Source organism: Capricornis sumatraensis, chromosome 16 (genome assembly GCF_032405125.1).
Source record: "Capricornis sumatraensis isolate serow.1 chromosome 16, serow.2, whole genome shotgun sequence".
Taxonomy (NCBI): Eukaryota; Metazoa; Chordata; class Mammalia; order Artiodactyla; family Bovidae; genus Capricornis; species Capricornis sumatraensis.
In genome coordinates this window covers 53,779,963-53,794,675 of record NC_091084.1, presented here as the reverse complement: position 1 = coordinate 53,794,675, position 14,713 = coordinate 53,779,963, and the positions used below count along the sequence as shown (strand labels likewise).

The following is a 14,713-nucleotide window of genomic DNA, read 5'->3' as shown; positions in this document are numbered from 1 at the left end:
TCTATCTTGAACTGGGGTAAAAATTAAAATATCTGATAAATGAAATAGCTGAGACTATTTAGCATGTACATACTTAGTCTTATTTAATATTGAAGGTTAGTTGACTCCTGGATTCTGTATGTTGTTGCTTATCTAAGATCAGTGTAAGTAGATCTTTGAAGTAAATTATTTGGTCAGTGAGTAACATATCAAAAGAAGTGATTTTGAAGAAATAATGTCAAATTCCTTCCGAGTTTTTGTTGTAGGTCAGTAACAATTTAGAAATGGTGCTGGTATTCAAAATTTTACCAGGTAAATTTTACAGTCCAGTCACTACCCTTGAACACATTGGGAATCACACTCTTGTGAGCTATTCAGTAACCATTGTGTGTGTTTGTTCAGCCATGTGTTTGCAAAACAGAGTTCCTTTTGATGATTGTGCATTGTACTCATTTTATTTGACAAAATCATGCCTTTTCACTGAAGGTAAACAGAAGTCATTCTGTATATAAGACATGTTTATCAGTACTAAAGGTACCATCTAGTTGTACTTTACATATACACAGATGTCTTTTTAGTTTTTTCTGCTAATTGGATTCCTCCTCCCCACTCCCTCATGTACTGGCTTATAATACATATAATAAAAGCTTAAAATGGGCTTTCTCTATTGCTTGTTTTCCTTTTTAAACAATTCTAGAAGAGAGTTCACTAATGCATCATTTAATGTCTAACCATGGTTCAAGTAATTGGGTCTTAGTGCCTGAGAGCTTTGGCTTAAAATAAAATAAATTTATTCCTACTCATTATTGCTACTTATTCTTCTTATTTAAAAATGATCTTGCTTAAAACCTTTTACTCTTTAGTCTGGTTTAAGCACTTAACTCTAAAATCCTCATGGAAACACAGCCTAAGAAAAATTTACCCTTTATTTTTCTAAATTTGTTCTTAAAAAAAAAAAAACACACACAGTAATATTGTTTTCTTTGTGAAAGTGGTCTCATATTTAAATTGCTGAAGGAAATGGTAATGATAAGGTAATATTTAAGGTTCTACCTCATTTTTCATCTGATCATTAATACATTATTTTAGTAAAGTATTCACTGTGTGGGTGTTACCCTTCTTGCTATATTATATAATTTTGCATTACTGGAGAATAAAATAGAACTGAAACACTCCTTGATCTTTCGCTTCTAAAATCATCACTACTTATCAGAAGAAAAAGATTTGTTTGAAAGAGAGGAGGACTTTTTGGGAAATTAATGATAACTGATGGGCATCAGCACTAACAACTCAGTGAAAACTTGTGTACTGTTCATCGTGGAGTTGCATGTGTATATGAAAAAAATTGTTTTATATGTGCTGAGAAGACATACTTACTTTAAGCATTGGTAGGGATGGTGTCTCTTCCACACCACCATATCCCATGTCAACCATAGTTCTTGACTCATAGCAGATCTTAATCTTGTAATTTATCACATACCTTATTCCACAAGTATCAAGTGCCTACAGTGTGTATTACCACTGTAGGTTCTTTGGAGAATATAAAGTGATATAAAATACGGTTCTCGACTTCAAAACATTTATAGCTGAGGAAAAGAATCACATTCTCATGAAATCTGTATAGTGAAAGGTAGGTAGTATGTGATAAAAGATGCAAATGCTACATGATAGTAAGATTCACATAATTATTGAGATGTAAAATGAATAGTGACACAATGATATAAATTTGTTGCAGAAATGAATAAGATCATGTTCAGATAGGATGATCAAGGAAGACTTTGTTTATAAATGCCGCAAAAGGGACTTCCTTGGTGGTCCAGTAGCTAAGACTCCGTGCTCCCGACACAGGGGTCCCAAGTTTGATCCCTGTCTGGGGACTAGATCCCGTGTGCCACAACTAAGACTTGGTGCACCCAAATAAATAAATAATTATTTTAATGCAGTGGAAAAAAGTTAAATCCTTGAGAAGTATATTTGAGGACTTCCTGATGGTCCAGTGATTAAGACTCCACACTTCCAATGCAGGATACATGGATTCAGTCCCTGGTCAGGGAACTAAGATCCCACATGCTGTATGGCTCAGCCCCTAAAAAAAGGAGTATATTTGATTTAGATACATAAAAGACAGATGATACTCCAAGAAAGAAGAGCAGTTAACATATAGTACAAGACTGCCTGTACACATTGTATAAATACTTGTCATAAATCATAAATATTAAGTTTAAAACACTTCTTTGTTGTCTTCTTACCAAGTACTTTACATACAGTATATAAAGGCTTAGATTTTTGTTGAATACAAGAATGAATCCATGTAACAGTCCTCTAAGTCTGCTGCTATTGTTGTCCTGATTTTAGAAGATCTGAGACACAGAAATTATACAGTTTTCTCCAAATTACCCAGCTACTATGTGTTAGAACCACTTAATATACCAAGTGTTGATCTCACTTATTCTCACAGTATCCCTTGAAGTAGATAGGTATATCCATCTCACTGTGAGGAAACCAAAGTTTTAGAGGGTACGTGACTTGCTTAAGATTATAGGTGAAGCTAGAATTTGAACCCAGATCTATTTAATTCCAAAATCTCTGCTCTTAACCCTATACCACTCTGCTTCTTTTCATATTTAACCTTACCCCTAATTTATCCTTTTGTGCTTTATATCCCTAACACAGTAGGACTTTAATATCACTGAATGGTCAGGAATCCATATACAAGTGGATATGAACTGGTTAAATGAGAAATTATTATATTGACCATGTTCTTATTAATTCACTCATCAGATATTTACTGATCCCCTCCTACATGCCTAGTTCTGTTGTGTTATAGGCCCTGGAGATACAATAGTTGGCAAAATATCATAATTCCATACCATTATGAAGTTTGCATTCTAGTATGAAAAGTTAGGCAATAAATGAGAATACAGTACTTCATGAGGCTATAAGTGCTGTGGAAAAAAGAAAAAGTAAGGTCAGGGAAATAACGAGTAGTAGTTAAAGTGCTAGGATATTGATGTTTTATGGAAGATAATCAAGAAAAGCTTTTCTGATAAGGATATTTGAACAGATATCTAAAGGAATTGAGGAAGTATGTTGTTTATGTATTTGGGGAAGAACATTCTAAGCATCAAGTGCAATGAGAAGTTCAAAGATACTTGGCATGTTTAAGGATTAGTAAGACTGCTTCAGTTAGAGTGAAGTGAAGGAGGAGGCAAGTGATAGGAAATAAACTTACAGAGGGATAGTACTAGGGGACCGAGGTCCATGTCCATGCAGGCTGTAACAAGGATTTAGACTTTTATTCTGAGTAATATGGGATTCCCAGGTGGCTCAGCCGTAAAAAAAATCCGCCTGCCAGTGCAGGGACACCGGTTCCATCCCTGGGTGTGGAAGATCCCCTGGAGAAGGAAATGGCAACCCACCTCAGTATTCTTGCCTGGCGAATCTCCATGGACGGAGGAGCCTGGCTGGCTGAATAATCTGAGTAATATAGGAAGCTTTTAATCAGAGATTTGACATGCTGTGGTTTAGGATTTAAAAGAAGTCACTGGCTACTCTGTAAAAGTAGACTGTAGAGGGGTAAGAGTAGAAGCAAAAAGATTATTCAGAGTTATTGGGGGAAAAACAAAACCAAAGACCCAGGTAATAAAGTAACCTTTTGTTTAAGAAATGCTTGGCTACTAAAATTATAATAGAAGTCTAGCAAGAAAAATGAAAGTTAACAAATGCTGAGCACACATGTGCGAATTATAGTGATGTATAATACACTCCGTGCTCTTACAAAGATTATGTTCATAATGGGAAAATTTTTTGTATGTTAATGGAGCTGATTAGGATAGCTTGCGGAATGGAATTTCTCTTGCTTTTAAAATACTTAGTTACTTTTATAATAAAGGTAAGAACTGGTAGCAACAGTGATTTTACTTTGAGATCTCCAATTTACCCCTTTAAATGAAATACCTTAAATTATAGCCCAAACTTTATTCAACTTTAAAGTTTCTATGGAGACCCAATATTCAGCTTGTCATCATCCCCAAAGCTAATTCCTGTAGCTGTCACTGCAATTTAAAATGTCTTATTTCCCCCTAGAAATTACAAGTAAAATACCATACACCTGGAGGTCCGAGTGGAATTGATACGATTTTTCCAGGAAAAGAAAATGTCCTAGTAAGAATGTCTGTAGAAAGTGGATTCTTGAAACTTCCTTTGTGGTGCAGTGGTTAAGACGCCATGCTTCCAGTGCAGGGGGTGTGGGTTCAGTCTCTGGTCGGAGAACTAAGGCTCAACATGCCACATGGTGCAGCCAAAAAATAAAAACAAAAAACTTAAAAGAAAGAAAGTGGATACTCAGTAAATACAAGTGAGAGGATTTAAAAAAAATATTACCAACAGTACTGACCCCATAGTTAGTCAACTGTCATTTCTAATTTAGCATAACCTCTGTTAGCATATTGTTGGCATTTAAGAAATAGATTTTCCTTTAATAATTTAAAACAGCTTAAACCTCTAAAGTTTTCTCCTTCTTGTCTTTTACATTTATTTATGTAAGGGTTGAACTTGGTTTTTGTAAAGCATTTTCTTGGCCCATTTTCAGATGTCTTAAGTTTAGTATAAGTTAGTTAAGTTAGTGACGTTGACCTTTTTAATTGACCCTTTTAACTGAAATATTTTGGAGGAGAACTAAATTTTTCAAATACATTGATTAAAGCTATAGGTAAAAATTTTAAGTTACAGAAAATGGATTAAATTTTTATGTCTGTAATTTGTGTATAATCAGTGTTTCACAAAGCAAACTCCTATACCCAGAATCGATTGTTAGCTATTTCTTAACATAGCTCTTCCCACAGAAGAAACAACTTCCATTTATACTAGGCAACATAAGATAATAGGAAAAATATGAACTTCAGAATCTTGGCTCTGCTGTTCATTTGGTGAATGGCAAATACTCTCTTTAGCCTTAGATTTCTGTAAAATGGGGATATTAATACCTTCCTTACAAGTTACTGCAAGGATAAAAATGAGAAAATATGTGAAGTTAAACACTCAGTATTAGCTTCTTTCTTGCCTTACTTGATTTGATTACTTCACACTCCTTACAGGTTATTGTTAGAGCCTTGGCCTTTAACTTTCGCAGTACATTAGAACCATCTGGAGATTTTTGAATGAAACACTGAAGATCCAGCCCCACCCCAAACTAGCTTACTCTGTCTTTGGGGGTGGAACCCAAGCATCTGGTGTTTTGTTTGTTTTTAAGTTTCCTGGGTAATTCAGATGCACTGTAGGTGTTGAGAACTACTGGTCTAGAGCAAAGGACTTCACACATAACCTTTCAGTAAAGCTTTCCTGAAATATTTAGTTCTAATTACTCTCAAAGTTAAATAAAACAGTGGGAAGAACCTATGGGATCATGTTAACCTATTTACTCTTCTGTGTGTAATATATTTAATTTTGTAGATAACGGAGGCTTGTTGCTTTAAGTGTATATTTATCTGTGTGTGTGTGTGCTCACTCAGTCATGTCCAACTCTAGGCGACCCTATGGACCATAACCCACCAGGTTCCTTTACCCATGGGATTTTCTAGGCAAGAATACTGGAGTGGGTTGCCATTTCCTCCTCCATGGGATCGTCCCAACCTAGGGATCAAATTTCTTTGGAAGGAATGATGCTAAAGCTGAAACTCTAGTACTTTGGCCACCTCATGCGAAGAGTTGACTCATTAGAAAAGACTCTGATGCTGGGAGGGATTGGGGGCAGGAGGAGAAGGGGACGACAGAGGATGTGATGGCTGGATGGCATCACTGACTCGATGGATGTGAGTCTGAGTGAACTCCGGGAGTTGGTGATGGACAGGGAGGCCTGGCATGCTGCGATTCATGGGGTCACAGAGTCAGACACGACTGAGCGACTGAACTGAATGGCTTAATTAATTGTATAATTATTAATGGGCTTTCCTGATAGCTCAGTTGGTAAAGAATCCGCCTGCAATGCAGGAGACCTGGGTTTGATCCCTGGCTTGGGAAGATCCCCTGGAGAAGAGAAAGGCTACCCACTCCAGTATTCTGGCCTAGAGAATTCCACGGACAGTCCATGGGGTTTCAGAGTTCGACATGACTGAGTGACTTTGACTTTCACTTCACTATACAATTAATGTTGTGTTTATTTGATTGATAGTAATTTATACAATTATTCATGATCTTTAGTCATGCACGATTTTTTGAGTAGCAGAAATGATGTTATGGTAAGCATTCTGCAGTTTTAAATCTAATAACTCATTTTGGTTGAATATTGAGGCTAATGCCTAACTTTGGCACATCTTTAAAATGCTACTAAATGTTATAGAACCAAGACAATTATACTTTTATTCATATCTTGCTTAATCCTACCCCATCAAGCTGTTGCCTACAGATAAAGATTTGCTCCTTTTCTATACTTCTTTCCCTAAACAGATTATTTATAGTTCCATTCTGTCATCTCTGGCCTTCTTTCTGTTACTTCTCACTTCTCATTTTAATACAGCAACATTTATGGAACACAAACTCTGAGTGCTTTCCATGGTATGGTTTTCAACTGAGTGAAATCTTTAAATCCCAACTCAAACGTCATTGCCTAAGAATTTTTCTCAATTGCTTGAACAGGGCCTTCTTACAGCTGTATTCGCCTATCATTTTCTACTTCCTTAGTTTATAGCACTCATAACATTGTATCACAAGGAATGGTTTGAGTCTATATCCTATGCCAAATTTTGAGCTCCTTACATCTATAAACCACATCTTGTTCATTTCTGTGTCTCTGGAGAACTTTAGACAGTGCCCCAAGTAAGCAAGTACTTATTTATTTAGTACAAGGTAGTTACATCATATGTGCACTTTAATTTATAGGAATTTTGCACTGAGTACCTAACAAAAGAGAGGAATGATTGAAATAATGTGGCAGTTTCACCTGCCATTCTACCCAGTAAGTGGATAGCTAGGTCTGGGCACAAAGTAAAAGGTTTAAATCTTTTGTTCCTTCAGTTTCTGTTCCCACTCACTCCTCGAAGTGAACATCTCACCCAACTTGAGTGTGGTGTGGTGGTTTCTTAGATAATGATTTCCGACTAGACTGACCTTCTCATACTGTACACTAACTTTAGAACCTAACTCATTATAAATAAGATAGGAATCCCACTATACAGTTTAACGAAATTAATATTCTGTCCTTAATCTGAATTCCTATAGTACTTTGTTTATGTGACTCAAATTATATTTTTACTGCTTAGTTCTTAGCTGTTTGTTCATGTCTAATCTCACTTGTTGGAAAGCAAGGATCATATCTTTATTCCTCTTTGTGTTTGGCATATTGGTTTTCATATAGCATTCGTTTATAGAATAAATAGACATTTTAATGTGTTTTAATTGTGCTAAGGTCTAAGGAATAACCGAGAAGCCATATCCTTTAGCTCAGCCATCCAGTGGTCTTTACTTGATGTCATTTGCTGAATTTCCCCTCCCAATTATCATGTCTTTTTTTTCCCCATAGCTCTTCCGACGTGTTGCAGCAGCTCTACCTGGAATGGAAAGCACACAGGACAGAAGCAGAGAAGACAGTATCCTTTTTGTTTCATAAGAAAATTTTGTTGTTAACATAGGCCTTTAAAGGCCAACTTAGTTGACCTAGGAATATTATGCCATTGCCTTTTAGAGCTAAGAATTGATGGTTTGGGAGCAAAAAGGCTCTGAGTTTTTCTATAGTAAATGCAGTCTGGTTATCCAAGTGCACTCTTTGCAGCCTGCTGCTCACTACAGTTAATCAGTGACAGGGTTTGTGTTTGTTTTGCCTGCTTGGTTTTTAATGAGCAGGAAACTCTTAGCATCCCACCCTGCTGCTTCCTAATTTTGACTCCTCTTGACTCTGGGCTTTTCACCACAGTATATATCTTACTTTCTTCCCCTGTGTTTTCTAACATTTGAGCTTTCTACTTGGAATAGGCAGGAGATAACTCAGTCTGGAGCTTTATCACGGCCTCTGCTTTCAGAAATGGGGACAGAACAAAGCACATGTAAATTATTTATTTAAAAGAGTTTTTATATTTTCCTTATTTGTCACATATTTATCTTCTAGTGTTTTTCTATATGCAGACATTTTTATTAAAAGCCATGGAATTCATAGCACTTTATAGTCAGCTCTTCCCATTTCTAAATGTTATGTGTTTTCTAAGCCTTTATTAATAGTATGATGTGTTCTACCGAGTTGAAGCCCAGTTGTTTGTTAAATTCTGTCCCTATTGTTGGAACTCTTGTAGGCTGTTTTCAGATTTTTGTTACAGATAATTCCTTAAGGAACATCATCTTTGTATGGTTTCTTATTCCTGTAGAATAATTACCTTAGGATAGATTCTGATGAATAGGAATTAACCTTGTTCGGAAACTTGCGGCATATAGGAGATAAAAGCACATTTATTTCATATGAGTACTTCATGTGATGGACTCGCTATATAGGAAATAATGGATGAGTAGGCTCTGAAGCCAAATAGGAATGGGAGAATTGTTGGTGTCCAGGAGAATTGGAATTGTACTTCTCTGTTTATGGTTCCTTAACTTTTGTTTCAGTGATTGACATAAAACTGGAAAAGCCTCAGGAGCAGCCAGTCAGCGAAGGAGGCTGTTCCTGCTAATCCCCCATGGCATCTTCAATTTTCCTCCAGAAGCTCACTGCTTTGGCCCCCTTACTCTTTCATTGACTGCAGTGTGAATATTGGCTTGAACCTTTTCCCTTCAGTAATAACGTATTGCAATTCATCATTGCTGCCTGTATCGTGGAGATGATCTATTAGCTTCACAAGCACAAAAAAGTCAGTGTCTTCATTATTTATATTTTACAAAAAGCCAAATGATTCCAGCATATTCCAGTGATAACTTTAAAAATTAGATACATTTTCTTAACATTGTTTTTCATTTTTAATGTTACGAGAATGTACTTCAAAATGATGGAACTCTCAACAGTATGTGGCTTGGTTACAGAATAGTTATTCATAGGAGTACTTGCCTATGCCGACTTACTTGATCTCTCCCTGCTGTACTCACTTTTCCTTTACCCCATCTCCTAGTCCTACCCACCCTCCCTCAACTAACAAGAGGAGGCAAAGCCAGACCAAGTCAGACCAAGCCCACTGGATTTACCTTGTATTTTAGCGATACCACTTGCTCTAGGCCTTGAGCCAAGATATCCAAAATTATTCTTGAGCACTGATATAAATTACTTAGGCCTTAATTGAGGTCAAAACTCAGCTATCATGAAAGGCAGTGCTGGAATAAGGAAAGGGTTTCTGATGTATCTTCAGAATGAGTCCTAATGACCATACTAAGTACTTATAAGTAAATGAACATAAAATATATTTCTGACCAAAACAAATGATCCTTGCACATGTTAGACTCTGGGAGAGAAAAGTAAAAGTGCTTCAGAACAAGTTTTAAATATTTAATTCTTCTAAGAGCTAATTCTCCCAAGATTTTAAAATTGTCAAAATAGAGTTCTGATTGAAAAAGAAGACTTTTTTAAGCAATAGATTTCTCTTGAGTTTATTTCTTCCTTTGTTTCTTTTTTTAAAAATGCTATGCAGGCAAGTCACTGTAGAAATCAAATTCCTTTAAGAAGAACCAGTGTAAGAATTTAAATTTGGCATCTTGATCAAAACTACTGTAACAAGTGGAAACAATGATATCTAAAGTGTACCAACTGTAGACTCTTCAGCAGAATAGCAAATACTTTGCCCAGGACATTTGAGATCAAATTGAAGATGGAAAGTTTTCTTATAAGCCCTTAGAGGCAGATCTGAACAAGCATACATAGAAGAGGGAAAAGAGAGAATGAAAATAAAACTTAACATTATGCAGATTTATGCCTTATTTTTCAGCATTTTTTTTTATGTTGGTTCTCTCAACCTGGTTTTGCTTTTTATTAGATCTGTATAGTTTGGTTAATTAGTGATTTGGTTTTATATTTAAGCTACAATTAATCTTTTTTCTTTGATATTTATTTCTTTGCCTTTTTAACTATTAATTTTTAGATATTTTATTCAGTCTTTAGAGCTTCATCACAATGGCAATATGTATTTCCCTTAAAACACTGCAAACAAATATACTAGGAGTGCACCATTTTAATCTTTACTAGTTATTGTGAGATTGCTGTGTAAGTTAATAAACATATTTGTAAATACATTGTTTGCAGGAAGTAAATTTCTGAGTTATAGCTCAGGAAAAGCCTGCTGAATTTATGTTGTAAGCATTACTTAACACAGTATAAGGATGAAAAGACAGCAAAAATATCTTCATACTTCCTCATCCCCTCATTGCAACAAAGCCCTTAACTGGGAGAACCTTATTCCCCTCTCTTTCCTCTTCCTCCTCCACTTCCCACTTACTATATCACCTTATAATATTCAGAGAGCACTTGGATTATGGGTCTGAATAGAGAAATGCTTTCAGATAATCATTAGCCCACATACCCCAGTAACTTGTACTCAAAGATGGGATGGAGTTGTAAAGTGCTTTTATAATACAATATTATTGTTAAAGGCAAGGGTTGACTCTTTTGTTTTATTTTGACATGGCATGTCCTGAAATAAATATCAATTCAATATGGCAGATGGGTCGGTCATATTCTTTATTTGGAAGAAGTTGTGATTTCTGATATGGGGATGATTGTCTTCCTACACTGTAGCATTTGATGTATCTTTAAGGCAGTAACCAGTTATGCTGCTTTTAATATTGGTCTTTTTATTTGGCTTGGGGTTCTTCAACAGAAGCAATGAAGTGTGTTCATAGTGCAGATTTTCTGTTTAATAAAGTTTTGCTGCCAAAAAAATGTATAAATAAACACAAAAGAAAACAATTATTGACTTGGTTTCCCATTCCTGCCAAAGTAATGAATTACCATGTGCTACTTACTTCCTCCCAAGAACTATAAAGGGAATATGGAATCCAGATAAGTAACAAAAAAACTGAGAAACCTCAGGGGAATCAGAAGACTCTCTTCAACAGTTGAGAGTGAGGGAAAGTGGCTGCAACTTGAAAGATAGGGTCACTGGTGGAGGCAATAATAAGATGTCTCAAGGAAAGCAGTTTAAGTTTTGCTTATGCCATCTCACTCTTAACTTCACTTTTGCTTTGAGACAGGAGTGACAAACTACCCTTCCACCAAATCCAGCCTGCAACCTGTTTTTAAATTAAATTTTGTTAGACCTCAGCCATACTCGCCTACAAAGACTGGGTTGAGTAGTTGTAACCGACTTTATGGCCCCCAAAGCCAAAAATATTTATTATCTTTTACAGAAAAAGGGGCTGATCCCTGCCTTAGGGCAAACCACAACTAGCCCCATTACTATAGAAATGGAGGCCCCAACCTAGATTACAGGTGGCAGATATCCGCAGGGGTGAAGTCAGGGCCGAATAGAATCTGTGAGAGGGAGTTCCCTGGTGATCTAGTGGTTAAGATTCTGGGCATTCCCTGCTATGGGCCAGGTTAATCCCTGATCAGCATGGCAAAAAAAAAAAAAAAAATCCTTGAGTAGTGAGAATGAAACTAGGTGGGAAATAACTTATCTACCTTAGGCCTTTCACTCACTCTTTATCCTTCGAAAACATCAGTTACTGGTCTGTAATCTAGGAGACTGCCTCCTGCAAGAGGTGCTTCTTCCTAGACTGGATTTAAAGGTTTGGTTTGGTGGGATGAAACTGAATGGAAACAGTTATATGTGGTCTTGTGGTTCCTAGAAAGCTGTTCCAAGGTTTGTCCCTTCCCTCCCTTAATACTTGACATTCTGGTCTTTGGCTCTTGCCCAGTGTACCTTCCCAGAGTTATAGCCCAAACCCTAGGAGAATTCGGACTCATAAGCTAGAGTAGTTGGATATCTGAAAACTGCCTCAAAAGAAAAAGTGAATACCATTTGCAGCAGAAATACTTGAAAAGACAACCAATAATTTAAATATGGCATGATAAATATTAAAGAAATAAGATAATGTTAATATGTGGAGTAATAGTGAAAAATAACCAAAAATACAACTATTAAATGAAAAATATAATAGCTGAAATAAAAAATACAAGTAAGTAGTAGACTGGATTGCATTGATTGAATTAGCAAATTAAATTGAGGAGCCGTTTCATTAGCAAAGAAATAGAAAAGTAAAGATTAGGAATAGAATAATATACATAGCAACATTCAGAAGTCCCAGTAAGATAAAAACCAAGAAGAATTATAAAGTACTGAAAAAGAATTTTGAAGATAATATTTGTATAGGCATCTGTGTATCTTCTGAAAGCAGTTTCTGAAATGGTATATCTGCCTCTAGTATTCATATTCATACATTTCATTATCCTTTTCCCTAGAATATAGCCTGCACCTGGTGACTTGCATCTAAGGAATAGAATACAGCAAGGGTTGCATCATCGCTTTGAAGGTTAGATTATGAATAATTGTGGCATTTGTCTTGTCCACACAATCTGACTCCTCATTTGCTTCTATGCAGCAATCTGCCACATTTGAGCTGCCTGTGGAGAGGCCCCACAATGAGTTGAAGGAAGCCTCCAGTCAATGAGGAACTGAGGTTCTTAATTAGGCAGCCTGAAATGAACTGAACAAAAAGTAAGCTACAGATTGAGAAAATATTTGTAGATTGCATGCTTGATAAAGGACCAGTATTCAAAATACATGAAGAATTCTCATAAGTTGATAGGGAAAAAACCATGAAAAATGTTTGACATCATTAGTCATTTGAGAAATGCAAATTAAAACCACAATGAAATATATACATATCAGAAAGGCTAGAATTAAAAAGATTGGTCATACTAGGTGTAGGTGAAGATGAGCAACTGGAATTCTCGTACTTAGATATCTGAGATTTTGGAAAAACAGTTTGGAAATTTCTTTAAAAGTTAAATAAGTATTTATGTAAAGTTTCCATTCCACACCTAAGTACTTACCCCCAAGAAATGAAAGCTTGTTTATGCAAAGATTTGAACACAAATGTTCATAGCAGTTTTGCTTGTATTAGGCAAGAACTAGAAATAACCCAAGTGTCCATCAAGAAGTGGCTATGTAAACAAACTGTGGCACATACTATGGAATCACATACCATAAAGCAGAAGGAACTGTGGATACCCGCACATAAATGAATCTCTGAAACTTCCTCAGTGAGAAAAAATTACTCAAAAAGAAAAATATGTTTTCATTTATATAAAATTCTAGTAAATGCAAACTATTCTAAACAACAATCTGTTTCTCCCTTTCCTCAGTCCCTAGTAACCTCTATTCTGCTATCTGTGTATTTGCCTATTCTGGGTACCATATATAAGTGGAATCACAAGTCCTTTTGTGTCCCCCTTCCTCCACTAGGCATGATGTTTTCAGTGTTCATTCATGTTGTAATGTGTATCAGATTTGCTTCCTTTATGTGGCTAATATTCCATTGTATGTATATACAATATTTTGTTTATTCATTCATCCACTATTGATGGACACTTGTGTTGTTTCTGTCTTTTGGCTATTTTAAATAATGCTGCTGTGAACGTTAGTGTACCAGTCTCTTGAGTCTCTATTTTCATTTCTTTTTAGTATTTAGGAATGGAATTGCTGGATCATATGATAATTCTATATTTAACTTTTTGAAGAAATGCTAAAATACTTTTCACAACATCAACACAATTTTATATTCTCAAGCAGTGCATGAGAGTTCCAATTTCTCCACATCCTCAACACTTTATGTTCTGACTTTTTAAATGATAGCCATCCTAATAGGCATGTATTGGTATCTTTCTCATTGTGGTTTTGATTTACCTTTCTTTAATGACTAACGATGTTGAACATCTTGCTTACTTGCCATTTGTATACATTCTAAGTTCCTTGCAGGCTGTTTTACGGAGAGATTTTGGAGGTATGTCTATTGAAGTCCTTTAACCATTTTCAAATTGGGTGGTTTATTAATATTTTTTGTTGCTATTGAGTTAGGAATTCTTCATATAGTCTAGATATTAATTTGATATATGGATTTACAAGTATTTCCTCCCATTCTATGGGTTTTCTTTTCATTCTCAAATAGTGTCCTTTGATGCACTAGTTTTAAAATTTTAATCAAGTCCAATTATCTTTTTTCCTTTTTTGCTTATGTTTTTGGTGTCATATCAGAAAAATCCTTGCCAAATCCAATATCATGAAGATTATTTCTAATGTTTTGTTCTAACAGTTTTATAGTTTAGCTCTTAAAGCTTAGATCTTTAATCAATTTGAGTTGCTTTTGTAAATGACATAACATAAGGGTCCAACTTCATTCTTTTTAGCATATAAATACTGTTTGCATAGCAACATTTATTGAAGACTGTCCTTTCCTCATTGAATGGTCTTCATACTCTTGTTGAAAAGTGGCCATATGTGTGAGGGTTTATTTCTGTGTTATCTGTTGTGTGTCTGTCCTTATGCATTACCACACTGTTTTCATTACTGTAGCTTTGTGGTATACTTGGAGGCCTCGAAGTGTGAGTCTTGCTTCTTTGTTCTCATCACTTTGGGTAGTTTGTCATTTAAGTTTTCCAGTCCATGAACACAGGATGTCTTTTCTATATTAGTATGTTCAGACTGCTATAACAAAATACCACAGACTGGGCAGTTTATAAACAACAGAAAATTTACTGCTTACGGTTCTGGAGACTGAGAAGTCCAAAATTAAAGCACCAGTGTGATCACCTGGCGAGGTGCTAGTTCATTGC

General features: G+C 35.7%; 1 protein-coding gene across 3 annotated transcripts in view; it reads left to right on the top strand.

The window, feature by feature from the left end:
• Positions 1–10,817, top strand: part of RAB6A (RAB6A, member RAS oncogene family) — an 84,893-nt gene extending 74,076 nt beyond the window's left edge. For all 3 annotated transcript variants that reach the window (XM_068989385.1, XM_068989383.1, XM_068989384.1), the window contains 2 exons: positions 7,496–7,562; positions 8,566–10,817. In XM_068989385.1, the coding sequence (XP_068845486.1) occupies positions 7,496–7,562; positions 8,566–8,630 (132 nt within the window). In that variant the 3' untranslated portion in view covers positions 8,631–10,817. The remainder of the gene's footprint in view (positions 1–7,495; positions 7,563–8,565) is intronic.
• Positions 10,818–14,713: the final 3,896 nt, after the last annotated feature.